This window comes from Hydra vulgaris, chromosome 02, assembly GCF_038396675.1.
Source record: "Hydra vulgaris chromosome 02, alternate assembly HydraT2T_AEP".
Taxonomy (NCBI): domain Eukaryota; kingdom Metazoa; phylum Cnidaria; class Hydrozoa; order Anthoathecata; family Hydridae; genus Hydra; species Hydra vulgaris.
Genome location: NC_088921.1, coordinates 67,565,001 through 67,587,710, shown reverse-complemented (window position 1 = coordinate 67,587,710; position 22,710 = coordinate 67,565,001). Strand labels below are relative to the sequence as shown.

General features: G+C 27.3%; 1 protein-coding gene across 3 annotated transcripts in view; it reads left to right on the top strand.

Moving 5' to 3' along the window:
* Positions 1-22,710, top strand: part of LOC136077124 (voltage-dependent R-type calcium channel subunit alpha-1E-like) — a 196,415-nt gene that overhangs the window by 101,677 nt on the left and 72,028 nt on the right. For all 3 annotated transcript variants that reach the window (XM_065791765.1, XM_065791766.1, XM_065791764.1), the window contains exons 17-22: positions 2,804-2,993; positions 7,503-7,638; positions 7,713-7,842; positions 8,066-8,125; positions 11,519-11,631; positions 11,864-11,954. In XM_065791765.1, the coding sequence (XP_065647837.1) occupies positions 2,804-2,993; positions 7,503-7,638; positions 7,713-7,842; positions 8,066-8,125; positions 11,519-11,631; positions 11,864-11,954 (720 nt within the window). The remainder of the gene's footprint in view (positions 1-2,803; positions 2,994-7,502; positions 7,639-7,712; positions 7,843-8,065; positions 8,126-11,518; positions 11,632-11,863; positions 11,955-22,710) is intronic.

Sequence of the window (22,710 nt, the reverse complement as noted above, 5' to 3'; positions counted from 1 at the left end):
ACTTCTTGTTGAAGCCATCAGCCAGTATTTCCATCATATAAATTAAATGATTTCAAGGTTTCTAAAGAAAGAAACAAATAATAATATGCAAAATTTTAGTTTTTTACTTAAAAACTTTTTTTAAAAAGCTTTTACCTTTACAACACTTTCTTATTTGTAATATAATAGTTTATTTATTTTATTTACTTTTCTTTATACACTAAATAGTTATTTGTAATATAATAGTTTATACACTAAATAGTTATTTCCTTTAATTTATATTACATTGAGCATTTGTTAACTTTATTTCATTTTCTGTTGCCTTGTATGTAAATGTTTAATTAATTAAAAATATCAATTATTTAAATGCAAATAATAAATGATAATTAAAAATAATGTTTATCAATTTTATTTTTCTTACAATTAAGTAACTTTTATTAGAAATCTTAATACATTATTTAAAAATTATAACATAATTGTTATGGTTGAAACCAGCCTGGTTGCACATTTTTTTAGTATTATATTTTCTATTACTGCACAAGTGGAAGCCTCAGCTGTCCCTGTTTTGAGATTATAATCTAAATATTGCACACTGCAACTGCCTTCACATTAGAAACCATTAAGAAGCCTGGTACTAGGGCGCACCAGGCTTTCAATTAAAATCAAATTAGTGATGAAATTCTTTGTTATAAAAATTTTAGTTTGAAAGATTTTATATTATTATATTATAGATATTACTTTAAAAGTTATTTCTAAAGGCTATATCTTAGTACCTTTATTATCATACTTATCCCAGGAAAAAAAGTTATGTAGAATTTATATAAACTTTTGAAACATATGGCCTATAAAAATTCTATAGAGTTTTTATAAAATTTCTTTAGTATGTCTATTAATTTCTATAGAATTTGCTATAAAACTTTATATATATAGAAAAAAGAGTAGAAAATAAGTTCTAAAGGAATTTCTATAGAAATTAACAAAGTTTCTATAGAATTTTATAGAGTTTCTATAGAGCCATATGTTTTATAAATTTATATAAATTCTATAAAAAATTTTTTCCTGGAATATCATATCATACATACATCATTCGATTTCTAAATATTCTATTGTGATAAAAGTTGTTATAACTGGTACAGTTATAACAACTTTTGTTAGTTGTAGAAATGTTCACAAAGATATGGATATTGAATAACATGTTTTCAAGACAAAAAATGTTAAAACTACAGCTTGAAACTAACTTACAAATTTAGTCAGGTTGTAAATGACCATGGCAAAAAAACCAAATTATTATCTTAAACACTAAAAATTATGCATCATTTATCAAACTATCAGCGCTAGAGTTAGTCGATAGATTGTCTTTAATTATTTGCTGTTTAAGAGTGGATAGCTGAGGTTTTTTTACAGCAATTATTTTTTGCTTTGTCTCATTTGTATTTCTATTTGTGTGCATAATAGCAACATCAATTGGTGTTTTTTTCTGGGACAACGAGGACTTTATGTTGGTTTTTATATGAGGGTATAGAATCATTTCTTTAACTAAATGTTGTATGAAAGACTTACTGACAAGCGAACCTATTTCCACAGTGACATCTTCATTTGTAAATGATCTTTTAGAATTTTAGTTTATCTATCACCTGTTTTTGACCAAATAGGTTTAATCCAGTTTTTCTGAAATCTATCCTCATACTTTCACAACCAGGTTTATTTAATTTTATTTGTTAAGCAATACTGGAAACTGGTCTTTTGGAAGCCGAGGAGCTTTATGTACTTTCCCACTTTTCCTTTAATGTTTTTGTATTTTTGGAATATTTTTCTTCACTGGGTTTTCATAAGACGAAACTTGTAACATCCAATAACTGCATCAAATGTGTGGAGTTCAAAGAAAGTGCAACAAATTCGATTTTTTTTCTCACAATTAAGCATGCAAATGTATTTATATAAGTTGTCTCAAGTTAAAATATGTGTTCCAGGAGTTTTTTTTAGTTTAGCCAGCAATAAAGATTTAAATCAATCTGTAAAACAGCTGGAGTCAAGTCATCCAATCTTGGAGTGATTATAATATGCTCCCTTTGGTCTGTCCTCACTGTTTAAATTAAATCTGCTATCTAAGACAACACATTGGAAATGTGTTATCTATAAAGCAGACTCCTCCTAAATGTATGTCTATAAAGCAGATTGCTTTATAGACAATACATTGGGTAATGATACGTCCCTCTGCATTTCAACAATACATCGAAGATGTAGTAGGCTTTGTTTAATTAGTTATCTTTTAAGAACATTTAGATCCTGATCTTCTAAGAACATTTAGATCCTTGCTTTCTTATTACTTGTTGCCAAGATCATCAGTTAAATTAGTTTCATTGTAATTTCACATTTTTTAAAGTTTAGTAGTCAAGTTAAAGTGCAGACACTGTAGTTAAAAAGAGTACTTACATTTTTCTCACTTAACACTCCTTCAATATCATTAACTCAAAAACAAAATTTTTTAAACAAGATAGATCAGTACTAGTGTGGAAATGGAAGATTTCAAACTCAAAGACTTACTTTGAAGAAAAGTCTTTGAGTTAGACAAAGACAAGATAATTAGAAGTGTTCTAATACTGCCCTATTACCACTACAAAACTAATAAAATGGTAATGAAAAAGTATTTAATTATTTGTTAAGTTACTTGTTAAGCTACTTGTTAAGCTAGTTTTATGTTTATTAAATTATTTTTTCAAAAACAAGGGTGACATGATTTTTCCAATTGTATCAATCTAGTTAGTTATAGAAACATAAGTTTTATAAAGTTGTGAACTTTTTTCTTGATATTTTTCTGTCTTAGAACTTAAAGAGTGATTTCAATCCAGAAAATATTATTCAAGTAAATAACTTGGAATTAAAATTTAACAAAGATGTTGAAATGTCAAAAGATGTAGCTGCTAATGTATTACCAAAAATTACCAATACAAATTGTAATGAATTCAATAATGAAAAAAATTTGTTTAGCACTAAAAGTTCTTTAAACTTTGCAGGTAAAAAATATTTATTTTATATATATATATATATATATATATGTATGTATGTATGTATGTATGTATGTATGTATGTATGTATGTATGTATGTATGTATGTATGTATGTATGTATGTATGTATGTATGTATATATATATATATATATATATATATATATTTATATATATATATGCATATGTATATATGTGTAAATATATATATGTATATATATATATATAATATAATATTATATTTTATATTTTCAAATAAACTCTAATACATGGCTGAGGATTGCCTTTAGGCATGAAACTATAAGTACCATAAAAAGTTGTATTTTCTTTGTATATTATTTTATATATATATATATATATATATATATATATATATATATATATATATATATATATATATATATATATGTATGTATATATATATATATATATATAAATATATATATATATATATATATATATATATATATATATATTATTTCTAAATATATATATATATATATATATATATATATATAACTACTGTTCTTAACATGTTTAAAGTTTTCATTAAATTTAGGCATGCTGGTTTTCTCTATTAGCTATCTCTTTATATGATATATATGTCAATGTTTTTAAAATTATTGTTAACAGTTAACAATTAACATCAGTTTCAGTTAACGTTATGACCAGAATAATTTAAAAATTTTTCTTCTTCTGCATTTTCACACAATTTTTTACACTTTACATTTATTCTTTTCTGAAAAATATTATTGCAAAAAAACAAACAACCCTTTAACTTTGGTTGAAAAATATCTCTATATAAGGGGTCGTCCATAAAGTACGTACGCCAAAAATTTCGAAAAATTGACCCCCCACCCCCTTTTGCCATGCGTAATTTTTAGCCCCCTCCCCCCGTTGAAAAGTACGTACGCTTTTGAAAGACCCCCCCCCCCCCTCTTTTCTCTTTATAAGTTAAACACAACATTATTTTAGAAATTTAAATATTAGGAATCATCCATATAGTACGCCGGGAATGAATAAAATATTAACTCATCAAAAAGTGGTGATATTCTTTATATTTCAAAACGTTCCATTCGATTAAAATAATTGCTCAATACTTTTCAAAAACAATATGAAGTATAAAAAGAATTTTGGAATTTCTTCATATTTTAATTTTTAATTAGTTAGCGCGATGACTGTGTTGTTAAGGGTAACAACTTTAAAAGCTAAAGTTTTAAAGTATTGTTAAACTTTAAATATTAATTTTTGAAATTGTTATTTAAAAAGTATTTTTTACAATTTTATAAATTTTATTTTGTAAAAAATATTTTATAATGAAAATAAGATACTATAAATTGTTTCAAAACTAAACAAACAACCCCGTTTGCATTTATTGTACCTTGTAAATTTAAGTTGTGCTTTAAATAGTTAAAAATTAGTTTGAAGGCGGAATTATTAAAATGAATAATAATGAAAAGTACAACATTATTTACCAACAAGTAGCAAAAGCTATGCCACAAAAAAGTAAACAGGAGCAACAGAAAGAAGCTAATCGATTCTGGTATAAAGTTAAGCATAAAGAATTGACGTATGAATCAGTTTTAAAAGAACTCATACGAAACACAATGGAAAGCAAAAGTCAGTTGATGTCTTTTTGGTCTAATGTTAAAACATCAAAGAATCAATCTATTGCAGTGAAGCTTCCTCTCATAAACGAAATATCAGATGAGGGACCAGAAGCTTTGCTAACATCCGATGAAGCAGACAAAATAGATTTTATAATCGATGAAACACTAGCTACTTCTTCTAAATTTGATATTCATAAAGTGAAAAACCACAAACAAAAGTACCGATTGATCAGCCGCAAAAACCTCATACTCCCCAACAAGAGAAAATTCAAACTGAAATTTCGCAGTTAAAAGAGCAGCTGTTAACATTGGTAAATGTGCGCCGTGCAGGGTTGATAACTGACGAACTTAAAATAAAATCAATTTTTGTTGAAAAGCAAATAAAAATAAAACAAACCCGTCTTAAAAAAATGAAACGCGAGGCAATCCGTCAAAGACAACGGAGAGCAAGTTTAAAACGAACGCTTAATGATATCGTTGATGACACGCCCCACTTAAAATCAAAACTTTCTAAATTCAATAGAGAAAAAAATGGTAGACCAGCTGTAATTGAAGATCAGCCAGATCTTCTTAATAGGAGCCGCTGCTAGCGATAGACGAAGATCGCAGGAGTTACGTTCATGTAAGACACTTGATGACTTAAATAAAAGCCTACTAAAACTGGGTTATTGTTTATCGCGATCTGCAACTTATTTAAGACTGATGCCTAAGCGATCAAACACACTTGAGGGAATACGTCACATTAAGACAGTTCCTGTGAAATTGATCAGGACTGCTAATACAGCCCGTGATAGGCATGTCGATGCTGGATTTACATTTGCGTGCATGCAATACATGGATGAAATTTGTTCAATGTTTGGTCCAGATTCATGCTTTTATTTAAGTCTAGACGACAAAGCCAAAGTACCATTAGGATTAGCAGCTGCAACAAAACAATCACCAATTTTGATGCATCTTGATTATCAAGTACGTTTGCCAGATCATGATTTTTTAGTGGCTTCCAGACATAAACTTATACCGTCTGTTTATGCAGCTTGTATTATTGATCCAAACAAATTTGCTGACGCAGTGTCATATTCTGGACCAACGTATATTGCTATTAGATCTATGAAGCATGATAGCAGCACTGCTTTTACTCATGGCCGTGATTTGGAGCGTCTTGTTTCAATTGAAAATTTTAAGCTTCACATTTGTACTCCAGAAGGTCAGGTAAAACCTATATTTGTTGTTGCATGTGATGGAGGCCCTGATGAAAATCCAAGGTTTCCCAAACCATTGCAAGTTGCAATTGCAAGATTTATAAAATGGGATTTGGATGTCTATCTAACAGGAACTCATGCACCTCATTATTCAGCATATAACAGGGTTGAACGGCGTATGGCTCCGCTGAGTCGAGAGTTAGCAGGATTGGTTTTGCCACATGATCATTTTGGGACACATCTAAATGCATCTGGAAAAACAATTGACGTTGATTTAGAAAAAAAAAATTTTGCTAAAGCTGCAGAAACTCTAGCTGAGGTATGGTCTGATATAGTAATTGATAACTATTCTGTTTGTGCTGAATATGTTGAACCTTCCCAACTGTCACCAATACCAGAGCAAGATTCAAAATGGATTGAAAATCACGTAAGACAAAGTCAGTATTTTTTAATGATCGTTAAGTGTGATGTTCCGAGTTGCTGTAAATCTTGGCGAAGTTCCTGGAAAAAATATTTTCCTCAACGTTTTTTACCAGGTCCAGTTGTAATGTCTCATGCTGCTGAAGGAATTTTTATTCCTGAGCCAAAGGTAGCACGAAGTATTCCTAAACCTTACTCTTCTTATACACTCACTGTCACCTTGATGTTCAAATTTTCAAACACTAAATTGATTACTTTCATTTTTTTAGCTCAAATACTTTTCAAAAATTTATAATCTCCAGTTTTCTCAAGCTTCTTTGTTTATTATATTTATCAAAAAAATTACCCTAGATAAGATGATACAATTTTGTAATGTGACATTTTTTATATTTAAGAAATAAGAACTCATACACAAAAAATTTTCGTATTTATATAAGATTGAGCACAAATTTGTTTTCCTCGCGGTAATTAATCTCATACTTTAATTGCGATACAACAACATAGGTGGAGGGTATGCAAAAAACTGTGAAAAAACTATCCAGGCTGGATATAGTCAAAACAATTGTTTTGACCGTCGCAAGCAAATCTTTTTGAATATCGCAAGAAAATACAATAATTGTGCATTATCATTAAAACTTTCCCTATTCCTAAATAACTAATAAACGTAACCAAGTATGTGAGATGTTACATTTATAAAACGCTTCAAACGTAACTATGAGGTGCCACTTAAACGTTCCTGCCTGTTTATTTGAAACTAAAAACCCACAACATTTTTACCAGACCCATTAAAACTTATTACGTTTTTATTGTTAAATTTAAACAAATTTTACTAACTTTCAAGTTCCTTTCGTAAAAAGAACTTTAAAGTTTCCAAAAATAAATTGTAATTAGATCTTCTTTAAGGGCAAGTATACTTCCCTCCCTCCTCAACTGTCATTTCATAGTGACGGTCATGGTTTTATTATTTAAAAAAAATTATTTATTTATTATTATATTCAAAAATATCTAGTTATTTATTAAAAAACATCTAGCTATAGATAAGTATTTGTGAGTGGTGATAAGTTAGAAATACAAGCATTAAGAAAAATTACTTTTTTTAATTAGTGCGTACGTACTTTTATATTCAACCCCTCCCCCCCCCCCCATACGCTTTCGTACGCTTTTTGAAGACCCCCCTTCCTCCCCCCTATGAGCGTACGTACTTTATGGACGACCCCTAAGAAAAATATCTTGATTTTTTTTTAAATTTAATTATGCAACTTTAAACAAAAAATAAAATTTATTTTTAGATGATTTTGAACTAAACATTGCTAAACAAGGATTTTTCAAGACATTCAAGAATAGTATTGTCAATAAAAAAGACTCTATTCATAGTTTTATTTTGTTCAGCGACTCTTCTCTTTTTATTTTTTCTTCTACAAATAGGTATTTATTAAATATTTTTAAATTTTAAACAAATTAAAAAAAGAAAAAATCATTAGGTTGGATTATATTTTTAGGTTTCGTGTGCTTTGCCGTGCAATAGTCCGGTCAAAATATTTTGATTTAGTAATGATTGCAATTATATCCGTTCGTTCATTAGTGCTAGTAATTGAAGATCCAATAAATCTTTATTCTTATCCTAATAAAGTAAGTTTTTTATATTTAAGTTGTTTTATTATATTTAATTATTTTTAGATTATTGGTAACTAAATAACTTATTTATGAAACCAAAATAACTTTTAAAATTTAAAATTTATGAAAACAAAATAATTACATTATTTTTTGGTTACATACACACCATTACTTGCTTTTATAGTATTAAAAGTATTTAAATCATAAAGATGAATATTTTACAATTACATTTTTTTAGATTAGCGGAATTTGTGATTATGTTTTTACAGCCATTTTCGGAATAGAGATTTTTCTTAAGGTTGTTTTATTTTTAATCAACTGTTATGACATTTCGTATTGCATAATAGTTTTATACTGTATAATTATGATTTATTACAATTAATTAAAAGTATAATAACGACAATATTATTTATATTGTTTATTTTACAATATTTTAATAATGACAATACTTTTCATATTTCTCCAAAAATAAAATTTTTTTTCCAAAAGTTCTGGAGAGCAATCTGACTTGTCTAAATACCGTCCTATTAGTCTTCTTCCTATCATAAGCAAAGTTTTTGAATCGTTAATTAACAAATACTTAATCTCTCATCTTGAGTCTAATAAATTTCTGATCATCAGTATGGATTTCAATCTTCTCGTTCTGCAGCTGATTTTTTAACGACAATAACCAATAGCTTTTGTCATGCATTAGATAAATGTTGAGAGGTTAAATCATTGCTTTCCACATTTCAAAATCCTTTTATAAAGTTTGGCATGCTAGCCTTCTGCACAAGCTCTCTTCTTACAGTGTATCAGGTAACATCTTTAAAAACTATTGAATTTTTCCTTACCAATTGTAGTATAAAGTTGTCCTCAATGGACAGCACTCTTCTTTATTTCCTATAACTTCAGAGGTTCCTTAAGGTTCTATCCTTGGCCCTACACTCTTTTTAATTTGCATTAACTATCTCTCAGAAATTCTCACATCTAAAGTGATGATACTGCCATTTATTCTTGTCTTCAGAAAAAGCAAACACTCTCTGATTGCTTGGAGGGGACATTTGAGCTTGAAAAATCTTTTTTGGAAAACATATATCAAATTTATTGCAAAATTAGCATGAGCTAAGATTGCATCTCTTTATTATGCTCCTCACAATCTTACTCTGGGTTCTATTCTTTATCTTTATTAATCTCAAATCCATCTTTTTATGGTATACTGTTGCCATATCAGGAGTAGATCTTTGAGTGATGCCCTTTCTCTTTTAGGCAAGGTGCAAAAATGCATTATAAACATAGTTGGACCTGCTCTTGCAGCCAACCTTCAACCATTGTCACATTGTTGTAATGTTGCTTTTCTTTCTCTTTTCTATAAATACTATAATGAGCCCTGCTCTAAAGAGCATCTCTTGTGCTATCTACTAAAACTTATACTTGTCATTTAATTAAGTCTCATCCTGTAACGGTGACTCTTTCTAAGTACTCAAAAATTCTTATTCTTCCAAGCAATCAGAGAGTGTTTGCTTTTTCTTAAGACAAGAATAATTCATCTGGTTTTTTTCCTCGAACATCAGTACTTTGGAATTCACTCCCATCAACTTGTTTTCCTGATTCATATAATTTGCAATCTTTTAAGTTTAAAAATAAAGAAAGTTTAAATTTTATTCAATACAGGTGATATTGTTTGCACTTCCTAATGTTTAAGTATATGTAGTTTGTAGTTTGTTAAGTTTTTCAAGCTTTGTAAACTGTTTCATTATTTTTTATGTTTCCTGAAAACAAGATTTTTTGAGTTCAGTCATGCCTCTAATTTGTTTAAAAAATTGCGCGATATTCCAGCCTACGGTTTTCTATATAGATTATAAGGGCTCTTATAGATTATAATGATTCTTATATATTATAAAGATTTTTAAAGGTTATTAGAATTCTAATATATTATAATTTTTTTTATAGATTAAGGGATCCTTATAGATTATAAGAATTTATTTTATAAATAAGAGAATATACAGAATTAAAAATTGTTGTTGCAAATTAATTCTTTTCATAAGATAAATTTCTTATCTTTATTTTCTTTTTCAAGTTTTTTTTAATTTTGCCTTAAAAAAAGATGTTCAGGCCTAAATGGCAAAAAGTCTAAAATGGTTTGTGTATAGTACCTTATAAAGCAGACCTTTTGTTCTTGCTGCTAAATACTTTTTGAGTGGACCTAGTGAACAGTTTGCACTATGGGTTGTTTGATATAACAACATATAGGAATTGTTCTATTGTAGAAATACTGAATAGTTTTTAGTTATTTTTCTGATTTTGCATTGTCTTCATATGTGATTATATTTATCATGTGTGCCCGACTTTTAATTTTGAATTATTGAAGTTAAACAACAATATCAGATCTCCCATTCCATCCCAAAATCTGAAAATGTCCTAAATTTTGATAATTTGATGTTTTGTCATTAAATGTCATAATTAACTTATGGCCTAAATTGTCCTAAAATTTCTGAAGATTGATTTAAATAAATGTATTTTTTTGTGTGTATAGACTTCGTTTACAAATACCATACTTACATTGTGTATGTAAGTATGGTATGGTTTGATCTGTGAGTTGCAAGCTATGCCAGAACATTTTTTCAGTCAGTGAAAGTGGAACTGTTTAAGTACGAAGCCATGTAATTAGTAATCTTCATATAATCAAGGTTTAAAGAAGGAAAAGGACAATCAGAATTTAGTAAAGATAATGATGGAATGCCTAATTTAAAAACTTCAAAGATTAGTTAAACTGCTGAGAAAAGATTTTAAAATCTAAAATCATTCGTAGTAATTGAGTGTTTTGAGTCTAACTAGTTCTTTTAACTTGAATTTTAGAATATTTTTAAGCAATGTTTGCAGGTTCAGTAAAACAATCCAATACATATAAACAATACAATACAAATAAAGCAAAACAAAGTCCAAATACACCATTCAGTATGGCATCTTTCTATATTTGAAAAAAAATTTTATTGGAGGATTTAAATAGTTTCACATTTAAATTTTATAATTGACAATAAAATAATTCATAAACTCAAGTTTAAAAAGTGGAAATCTGGAAACTCGTGTTTCCATTTTCCTAAAGTTTCCCAAATTTCAATTTTTTTCTGGCTATTGTTACTGTTTAATAGTAGTGTTATGAATTAATTTAATTGTAGTGTTATAGATTGTCAAGTATACTGAAATAGTAGTTTAATTTTGTTAAGTTTTTGTACGATCAACTTGTTTCTCTGGTATGTCTTGTCAACTTGATTCTTTTGTGACACAATCTTGGTTTTTAAAGTTTGTGTTTTAGAGTCAAACAAAGAGTAATATGAAAACAACTAAAATCAAAACAATAATAAAAAAGTTGAGTAGCCTTTTTTACTATAGTGCCCCTCTCCCCTCCCTTCCCCCTTCTCTACCTTCTCCTGTGTCTTTGGGAGATGAGTGTATTAGAAAATAAGTTTTTAAAATATGTCTTTAAAAAATGTTTAAAAATTAAAAAGTTGGTATTAGTTTAAAGTTGTTTTTATTTATATTAACATTAAAAAAAAAAAACGTTTGTACAAAAAAATGCTTTTACAAATTGTCAGAAATTTTACCTATTGATATGTTTACCTAATGAAAATGTTTGTAACATTCAACTTTATAGTAATAAAAATTTTTATTTTTTGTTTCTTGGATTGTTTTTATTTAAAAATTTTTTTAGATAGTTGATACTGGTTTTGTTTTGCGTAAAGGATCATTTCTTCGTGATTCTTGGAACCGACTTGATGCATTTGTTTTTTTTATTAGTTTGCTTTCAATCATTCTTTCAAGAATGTTTGTATTTTTATTTTGTATTTATTTGTTTTTTTATTTTTGTTCATTTTGTAAAACATACTATTGATAATTTAATTTTGAGTTTGAATTTCTTTTTATGAATATACTCATAATGTGTATAATGAATTTACTTGTACTGTTTTTTTTTTGTTTATTTTTCTATTTTTGTTGTAACGATAATTTAAAGAAATGTTGTAATTACATAAAATGTATTGTATTTATTCATTTTTAGATTACAAGAAGGCAACATTGCTTTAAAAGTTGTTCGTATATTCAGAGTACTACGACCACTCAAATTTGTTCAATATGTAAAAAAGCTAAAAGTGAGAGATAAACCTTTATTATTCTATATAATCTTATTCCTCATTTTTAGTGTTTAGATAAGTAATATATAAATGTTAGTAATATATAGTGTTTAGATAAGTAATATATAAATGTTAGTAATATATAGTGTTTAGATAAGTAATATATAAATGTTAGTAATATATAGTGTTTAGATAAGTAATATATAAATGTTAGTAATATATAGTGTTTAGATAAGTAATATATAAATGTTAGTAATATATAGTGTTTAGATAAGTAATATATAAATGTTAGTAATATATAGTGTTTAGATAAGTAATATATAAATGTTAGTAATATATAGTGTTTAGATAAGTAATATATAAATGTTAGTAATATATAGTGTTTAGATAAGTAATATATAAATGTTAGTAATATATAGTGTTTAGATAAGTAATATATAAATGTTAGTAATATATAGTGTTTAGATAAGTAATATATAAATGTTAGTAATATATAGTGTTTAGATAAGTAATATATAAATGTTAGTAATATATAGTGTTTAGATAAGTAATATATAAATGTTAGTAATATATAGTGTTTAGATAAGTAATATATAAATGTTAGTAATATATAGTGTTTAGATAAGTAATATACATTACACCTCATGAGCTCATAAACTTTGAATCATTTGATATCAACATTTCCTTTCATGACTTAAATAAATACTATGAATAGCTCTAGGGTTTAGAGGTAAAGATTCTATTTATTCTTTATTTCTACCTGAGCTCTAGTCCTAAAGGGATTTCCATATCTCTTTAGTACTAGAGCTCAGGAAAGACAAGTCGTGTTTATTTCATAGATGATCATTAAAAAATAATTTTTAAGTTGAACAATCTTACCAAAATAAATTGTTTATCAAATTAAAAAAAAAATTGCCATTGTTTGATTTCTTTGCCATCTTTTCTCTGTTTTTATGCATAGTATTACTTTAACTTTTGTTCACTGTAAAGGTTTTTAAAATGGTTTAGTTTACTTAAGCTTTCAAACTTAAGGTTTACTAAACTATTTAAAAACTTTAACTTATGTTTAACCATTTTAATTTTTTTAGTTTTCCCCATTTTTTATTTGTTTGTTTTAGTTGTTATAATAAAACTGCTGCATTTTTATTAACTATGTCAGTTTAGTCTAATTTGATGAGTTTTTACTTGGATACAGATAAAATAGTAATCTTGTCGTATTTTGCATTTGCTATTTGACACCTAAACTATTGAAATGTTGATAACTTTATACTAATTTGTTTAAGTGTTGCTGTTGACCGACGAGGCAAATAAATGCATGATAAATCAGATGCATAACTCTGCCATTTGAGAAATAATGGCTCTGTTGTGTTAAAAAATAAAAAATGAAACAATATTGTCACATGTTTTATAAAATCAAATGAAATAAGCAGATATGGCTTAGTGGTTAAAGTTTTAAATGTTAAATGCCAGCTTGGACCATATAGGCAACACATTGCTATGGAAGGTGGTGTGAACTTCCTTTTTAAATGCTTATTCACAGTGCTCCGCATTAAGACCTTAGTAAGGTCTTCCTGGAGCACCTTAATAACTATATTTAAAAGAGTCCCTGTAGCGTTTTTTTTAATTTAAAAGCTAATTTACATGCTATTAACAAAGTTTCTAAGCTAAGTTAATTTTTGCGCACAACAGAGCACAGAATATTTAAAACAGATTGGACTGAACTATATCCACAATGGGTGTAATCAATATCCAGTTTGAAAAGCAGGGAAGAAGTGTTGATATCAAAATCATTTGAAGAAACCCCATAAATATATTTGAAGAATGTTCTAATAACTTTTTAACAAATTTAAAAAACTATTAAAAACCTCAAAATAAATACAACTTGTCTTAGCACATGGGGGGCCCTTTAAAATGCCAAAAATATTTAAAAATTTCTGAATATAAGAAAAATAAAAAAGAAGTTGTTTAAAAGTCTTGGAATCCATTATTTTTGAACCTGAAGTTCCACAGTTTAGAGTCTATGGTTACAATCCAAACATGATTCTTTAAATTCTTTAGTTCAAAAGTGATATATTGCTGGGCTCTTGAAGTCTTGTTCTTTTTTATTAAAGTTAAAAAAAATTATTTTCAAAAGTAATATTTTAAAAGTTTGCTATATGTTGCTACAAAGAGGTACACGTATTCAACAGTAAAAAGAGAGATAAAAGTAAAGTGGAGGAAGGAGGAGAAGTAGGAGCTTAACTATGCTTAACTGATTTTAGGGGATGGGTGTAAAAGAGGTAAAAGAAAGCATATAGTTTTTTCTATAAGAAGTTGTTAGTTTATATGCAGCTTTTTTAGCTTCTTTCCTCAGGTTTTTAACAGAAACAGCAAACAGCTATTTTTTTAAGAAAAATCAAAAAGAGCAAACAACTGTTGTTTTTTTTAAGAAAAATCAACAAAAAAATAAAAAAAAAGGTTTTATAAAAGAATGTTTTTACTGTTTTTTAATTTATTTTAAATTAAAATTAATGCAACAAAAAATTAAACACTTGAACTTTTTCCATGCTTTTATTGTAACAACTTTGTTTCAATTATGAAAGTAATGCTAAAAAAATTTTAAAGTTAGATAAAAATAGTAAAGAATAAAAATAGTTTTCATTTCAGTTAAATTAAAGTTAATATTCATGATAAAACTGACAATATCACATATAAAATGGGATTATTTTGAATTTTTTTGTTTATGCAGTGTAATCAATATGGTTAAAATAATGTAACCACATCTACGTGAATTTGGAATATTGATTATAAATGAAAATAAATGTTTTTGATCAATTTTGTTTTAATCATGGCGTGCTACATCTTTTCATTAAGGCAATAACGTTTTTTTTTTGAAGCTATAAATAATGAGTGTGAAGATAATACTGACTACAATCATTTATCTAAGAACTAATGCAAGATGGATAAAATGCTTTAAGATGCATTATTATCAATTAAGCTCATCAACGTATCATCATAAGCAGATGCATTATTATCAATTAAAACTCTATCAACGATGTTAATAGAGTTTTAGTGTGCGATAACTTTTAGACAAAAATGTTTCATCCTTTAGGATGTTTCATCCTTTAGGATGTTTCATCCTTTAGGATGTTTAATCCTTTAGGACACACCAGTAATAATTAAACTTAGATGTCTATGCCTCTATCATCAAAACAAACAAAGAATTCTAAAAAATATGATGTAATAATTAGTAAGATATATTTGATTTAATAGCATAAAGCCAAAGACTTGAAAAACCCAAGAAAAAAGTAATTATTGTGAAGATAGATGCACCATTTTTAGTGTTTTTGGATGAAAAGATTTTTATGGTTAATTCAATCTCAAATACTTACCGTTACTTACTTATGTAATATTTGAACCAGTTCAGAGAAGGCACCAAAAGAAGTCGTAGAAGACATCTGCTTTGAGTTCCAGAATAAGCATCTGAGCTCATTAATGGTTTTTAGCCTTGTATGCTTAGGTGAATGATACCCTCAGTAGATGTAGCAGTTCTTCTTGCATGTTCTACCTATGTCAGTCTATGGAGCAACATTCCTCACATGTTCTATCTGTTTGTCAATCGATGTAGCACCACTCCTTTCATGTTCTTTCTATTCATTAGTCAATATATGTAAACAGTATAAAAATAAAAAAATTCAGAATGTTATTTTTTTATTATTAAAAAAATTAAAATACTCTATTAAGTTGCATTTTTATTGTTTTTTTAACAAACAATAAAATTTAATTTGTTATCTCAATTAAATTTAATGGTTTTTACATAACGTATACTTGATTTTACATAAAGTTTTAAACAACAACTGCGTTTTTTAGTGCTTCAATTTAGTTTGACTAACTTGAGAACATTTGCCAAAACTGATTGAAATCCTGGTAAATAAATTTGAGAACCTGTTCTGTCCAGTAACCAACCAGAAACCTACAGAATATAAAATGTACAAAATTTAAATCTAGTCTATTTAAAGAAAAATCATCATAGTTTATACAAGTTTTATCTCGCATAAACTTTTTTTCAATATTGTAATAAAAAGTATTTAATCACTATAATTATAGTTATTTAATCATGTTATAATCTTTTATGAAACTTAAAATTTATTTATCATACCAATGACTCCACCTTTTCATGTCAATGAATTCGATAAGATGTTTTCAATTATGTGTACCTTCAAAGGATTAGGTAGTCCCTAAATTTCTATATCTCGTAGAGAACTACTCTATATCTTTAAAATAAATAGAGCCTAATGATTTTTCAAAACAGCCATATAAAATTTTTATTAAATCTCTTAGTACCTTAATGTATTTGGAAGCGGGATCTCCAAGACCAGACTCCTGAAAAAACAGCTCAAAGCTAACTGTCTATGTTTTTAAGCAACTTATTGCAAGCATTACTTTCCAAATGATGCTGTCCTTGGTAGGATACTCTGCAGATGTTTATTGTAGACAGATATTGGTTGACAAACTGTAACCCACACTCCTTGTTTTCAAAAAAAAAATTTTAATCTTTTTTAAAATGAAATTTTAATGAGAAAGACCTGGAATATTTACAAGCTCTAATATATTTTTTATTTTTGTCCCTTTTTAATAAAGGAGTTTAATCTTTCGTGTACATTTTTACACTTTTTAATTTTACATTATCAGATATCTATTGGTGTATCTGCACAAAGATTCTAAAGAATAATGATTAGGGCTGTTCAATTTCACTTTCTAACCTGTTTCGGGAAGTAGTTTCCTCTGAATTGGAAAGTGTTTGCAAAAATTAGATGTATTTATATTTAAAAATGTTTATTTAATTATACTTTATTTATATAGTTTAAAGTTTATATACTTTATTTATATAGTTTAAAGTTTATATACTTTAAGTTTATATACTTATAGTTTATATACTTTATTTATATATTTTGAAGCCAAATAAAAATCAAAATTTCTAACTTTCCAGGAAATGGAAATGGATTGGATTCAATCTATTTCCAATTTCCGGAAAGTGGAAAGTATTTATAAGTTAATCATTTTTTTTAGGTTTTTACATGACATTAAATTTATAATATTATTAATTAAATTTGACCTTACTTCCCTACACTTTCTAATCACTTCCCTACACTTTCTAGTCACTTCCCTACACTTTCTAATCACTTACAATCGGAAAGCCAAAAAAAAGTTAAATGATTTTTTATTTTCTTTATATAATAACATTTCTTTTTTACAAATAGCTGATTATATATAGGGCTTCCTTTTGCACTCTTAAAAAATAATTAAGCAAATTATAAGTTTTTTGATGAAAAACTACCTTTTTTTTCTTTGAAAAAAGTTTGTTTCACTAAAAGACGATTCAACTGCATCAGAAGATGCTGGTATAATGCAATACTATTGAAACACACTAGCTAACATAGGGAAACCTGATGATTTTTTTTTTTTTTTTTACTAAAACTTAGGGAAGCTTCCTTTCTATAAAAGTTTATTTCTCCCAGTAAACATTTATCTTGTGAAATCACTACTGTTTTTGTGTAAAATATTCACTTAAGACCAAGGGTAGTTTAATAAGGTTTCCTTAAACACATTAAGAATAAATTTTATTATTATATTCTATTACTCAAATAAAATAAAGGAAGTGAGATTCCAGTTTGATTGGCATCTGAAATATATTAATTTTGAATTCGATTTAGAAAGAGGAAAAAGTAAAAAGAAAAAAAATGCTATTTTCAAAATACCAGCCTTTGTTTATTTTATAACTTTTTTTTTGCTTTGGCGTTAAAATGCCAACTCTTTAAAATTAAATAAATAAATTCTATTTAAGTATATAATTAAAAAAAAAATTATGAAGTCATCAACCGTAATAAATATATTTATTTTTTAAAATGAAGAATAAACCAGTTAACTGCCTATCAAAAAGTCCTATAGGATCCTATAAGAATTTTGAACAAAAAAAATTTCAGATTACAACTTAAATTAAAAACTCATAAGTTAGAAAGTGTTTATAGTTATCAAAGTTTTTTTCTTTGTTCCAATATTGTATAGGTCCTTTATGATTTTTTGGCTAGGGTGAGTCACATTGTTCCGTTACAAATGCACAAAAAGTTCAGTTCAAAGTATAATAGAGATACTTATGTATGAAAGTCTTTGCGTAATCAAGTCAGTGCATTTAAAAAATAGTAGAGATGGTTGTCTTTCTTAATTTTATATTAAAACTTTTTTTGTTTTTTAAAATTAATAACCTGGGGCAGGTCTTAATAAGCTCCGGGTGGTCGGAAATTCATAAAATGGATAAAAATTAAATAATTTTTTTTAATGACTTTTCCAATTACTTTCCAATGGAAAGTAATTAAAAAGTGTAAGGAAGTAGGTTTGAATTTCATTATTAGTAATATTATATTACTAATATCCTGTAAAAACCTAAAGAAAGTGAAATTTTTAAATACTTTCCGCTATTTGGAAATTCGAAATAGATTGAATTCAATATATTTCCAATTCCTGGAAAGTTGGAAACTCATTAAAATTGAACTTTTATTTATGAAAAATAAACTGTATAAAAAAAACAATTTATTTTTCATCATAAAAAATAAACTATTTAAAAAATATCTACTTTCTCTAAAGGAAAGCAAAATCGAACACTCCTAAGAATGATCAGCTTTTTAAAAGTTAGGAGATGAGGTCATGTAAAATGGACAAGGGCGCTTTGATGTTGCAATTTGTTTCCCATTCATTAGAGGCAAAACCTTTAGATTTTCAGATATTGTATAATCTAAGGAAGAAATGTTTAATTTATCCAAAATTATCAGTTTTTTGTTTAATTTATCTAATGTTTAATTTATCCAAAATTATCAGATTATGGTATTTTTTGTTCCATGAAGGCAAAATGCTCATTATAATAGTTTTGTGTACACTTGAATCTTTGAAATCTTTGAATGTATATCCATCACACTCTCTCAATTTATTTGAAATTTTTATATTTTATAACTCTGGTTTTAGGGTGATTTATAGATTAACTTTAAGGAATTCCTGCCCTTTATATACACCTAATTTGATATCAATATCATTTGTTTCTTGATGTCTGTCATGAAACACCATTGCAGTATGTACCATAGGAGGATCTTTTTCTACCATCTATACATGCATAAAAAATCAAAATAAATAATACAGATTGCATTCTAGTTATTCAAAAAGGTTGTAGGTAATAGATTACTTACCTCTTTGTTTTCATTGGTTCCTAATAACAATGGGAATTTACCACCATTAAAGAATTTTCAAATCAGCTTGTTGTTCTCAATCAGTCCTCAGAAAGTGTTCAACCTCAATCATATTGTGATTACTTAGAAGTAAAAACTAACAACAAAGACACAGAAGAACAAAAAAGAAGTCATAACAGTCATAATAATTATTATTGACAGTCATTAATTATTATTAAAAGTCATTGTATTTATTATTAGATAATAGTTATTTGAAAATTAACTTTAGTTGAATTTATTAATTTAAAATAAGTTATTTAAAAATTAACTTTAGTAGTTTTAGTTGAAGTTTATTCAATTTATCTAAAGAAAAGGAGGGTTTCTTAACCTCAGTCTTTCCGGCAGAGAAAACAAAATGGTTTGAATTAAAAGTTTTTAAAGCTAAAGTATTCCCTGTTTCATTTGTGCTCAAACCTTTGATAGAACTGGACAGAAATTTTCCTTTTTGCGGGTTCATTTGAAACGTCTTTGGTGCCTTATAAATAGGTCCCAAAACACATTTGCGCCCATTTTCCTATATAAAACATTCATATTTTCTTCCTCTGTCTGGTATTCAGGTCTAAATTTTATAGCGTATGTCTAGTGACTATAGTTGTCATAATAACCAAATTTTAACTAAAGTACATTATATATAAATATGTATATTTTACCTTCATAACATGGTCGCATAGTATAATAAGGGTCAGTCACAGCAGACTTTTTTCTTCATCTTGAGCAAAGCATTGTAGGAAGGTTTGAGTTATTAGCTGAATAATCTTTCCAGAATATATTTTTAATAAGGTTTGAGTTTTTCTTTTTTCTTTTTATTTAAATTTATATGCTGTTTTATCATTATTTATAGGTCTTAAATCCTTGCCTTTCCTGAAGCAGCTAATGCAAAACATTTTAACAAAATCAACATGTTTTTTTGCCTGATTAGGCAATTTAAATGAATGCTTCAAATAAAAACTGCTGATATGCATTAATAATATTGGCATCATATATTATTAATGCATATAAAGCTTGTTTTCAGTTCATACCTCAATGCATATAAGAGGTTATTATTTCGATTATTATTACAAGGACATTGAATTGTGACAATCTATTCCATGACACTGTATGCAAGCACTCATGCACCTAATACCATGTCGTTTACAAGGACAAGCGTTGTTGCAAGATTTCTTTGTTGTAATACTAAAGTTACATCGGATAATACTAAGAATGTGCTCTAGTGCTGCAGCCTGAAGTGAAATAAAATTTTTGAACTTATTTTACATATTGAATAACATATAACATAACATAAGTTACTCAATCAGCTTTTACTTCTCTTTACCTTATCTGTCATTATTGATACCAAAATATTGCTTTGATTCCTCCATCCCCACTCAGTTGATTCAAGTTCAACCATTGCAAAATCTGCAAGTGCACTCTTAAAGAATGATATCTTATAGCATCTTCTGTTGGAAGTCTTTCTGGTTGAATATCTTTAAAGGATGATGTTGTCATTTGCATATACTTGTATTTTCTAATCAATGTAAGGCTTTCTTCTTCGTTGTTTCCACCTAAGGTTTGATTTCAAAAAAATATAAAAATAGCTTTACTTTTCAGTGAATCTTTTTTTATCATAATTAATCTTTTAAATGCTTTACATTACCATAAGCTTTTATAGCAAATTTTATTCCAGCAGATGAAACTTGTTCTTGTTTTGCAAAAGGGTCGTTGAATACCAGACAAACCTTTTTAATTAAAATGCTGTTTTGTTCTACTAGCTTCATGGCAGCAGTTTTGCCTTGCCCAAAACATGAAGATGTAGTATCACATCCGCCCCAAGCATGAATAAATAGTAGATTGCTTCTTACATGAGTTGGCAATAGTGATCAATTCCATGTATTTTTTGATGCCTTTACGAGCTTCATGGCATATGAAAATATCGCTTATTGATGGCTGCCACATGTTTAAAAGTAACACAAGTATGTCTGTATCATCAGCAACAACGGTAGTATGATTTCCTTGGCTTGCATTTTCAAGACTTTTCAAAACTATAGTTTTATCAGCGTCATCTTCACATCTAGTGCAATCATGACCATGTAATATCAAAGCACTTGATAAGGAGCTAATTAAATTAGTTGTTTTTGTTTGATAACTAGTAAATCAAAAAAAAATTCTTTTTTCAAATCCATGCTTTATGCAAGCAGAATTCTATTGGGCCTAGAAATTCTTTTTTTGTTATCTTTTGTAGAAGGAAAAATTACTGTTACGTTTTTAAATTTTTTTTTTATTAATTCAGTGTTCTTATGGGGAAATACAAATTAAATTTTTGTTAACTTAATTAACTTTTTTTGGTCAAATTTTTCCATTTCCTTGTATTGTCATCGAAAATGATTAAGTGTGCAAAATTTGAGCAAAATTGGTTGGGAAAAAGGCTTTCAAAAATTGATTTCAAATTTTGTGGCACACAAACATATATATATAGAAAGTAACCTTATATAAAGCATGGAAAAAATCGGCTTGCTTGCAGTTAATTTCCGTTTGATGATGTAGAGCAAGATCAAGAAATTTTACTTTTACTCGTCTTTGGTGCTCATGATCCTCCGTCGAAAGTTTGTAGCCATCAAAAACCAGAGTTGTATTTTTTCCATATTTTCGGTCAATATAATTGCAATACTGTTGAACTATATCACCAAATGTAGAAAGAATTTTCCAAAGGACTTTGTGTAGTAATGCTCCCCCGTCTAAAACGTAGTTGGTTTTGTTTGGCTTATTTGATTGTTTAGTTGAAGAATTACTTAGAAGAACATTACTAAGTAATGCTTTATTGGATTTCCTCATAAGACCATCTTTAAAAAGCGATGTTGGTTCAGGTGTTAACTCATACTCAAAGCAACTTGTAATGTCTTCTGATCGTTCAGCTAACATGATAAGTCTTTGAAAGAGAACAGTTTGGTTCGCATGAATTGTTTCATTATTAACTTTATTTCCAGGGTGTAACGTTTTATAACAAAATAACAAAAACTTGTTATATTGCTTGTTAAACTTGGTACCAGATCCCTTGTATTTAATAAATAAATAAAATTCATTTTATATATTGCTAAGAATTAAAAAACAAATTATGCAAACTTACATTTTATTTATATAAATAAACAATAATAATCAAACTCAGCATAATTAGGAATTCCATTAAATTATGATATTGTCAAAAATGTAAAATAGTGACCCAAATTAAAATAGCCATATCTTTTTTTCTCCAAATAGTTATTCGGTGGACTTTTTCCTGCTTAAAGTACATAAAGTTACGCTTCTAATGATATCAAACACTGTTTTTACAAATTTTGTCCAGGTTGACCCCATTTTCAGTCTATTTTGACTACACTATAACCCCCACCCAACCCATAAAATGGTTTTATGATTCATAAAAGAAATTTTTCAATTTTTTTGTGTTACATTAAAATAGATCAAAATTAATCGACAGACGCAAAAATTTATTAAGAAAAAAATTCTCGTTTAAAAGTTATGACCATTCAATGTTATTACAGGGGTAATTG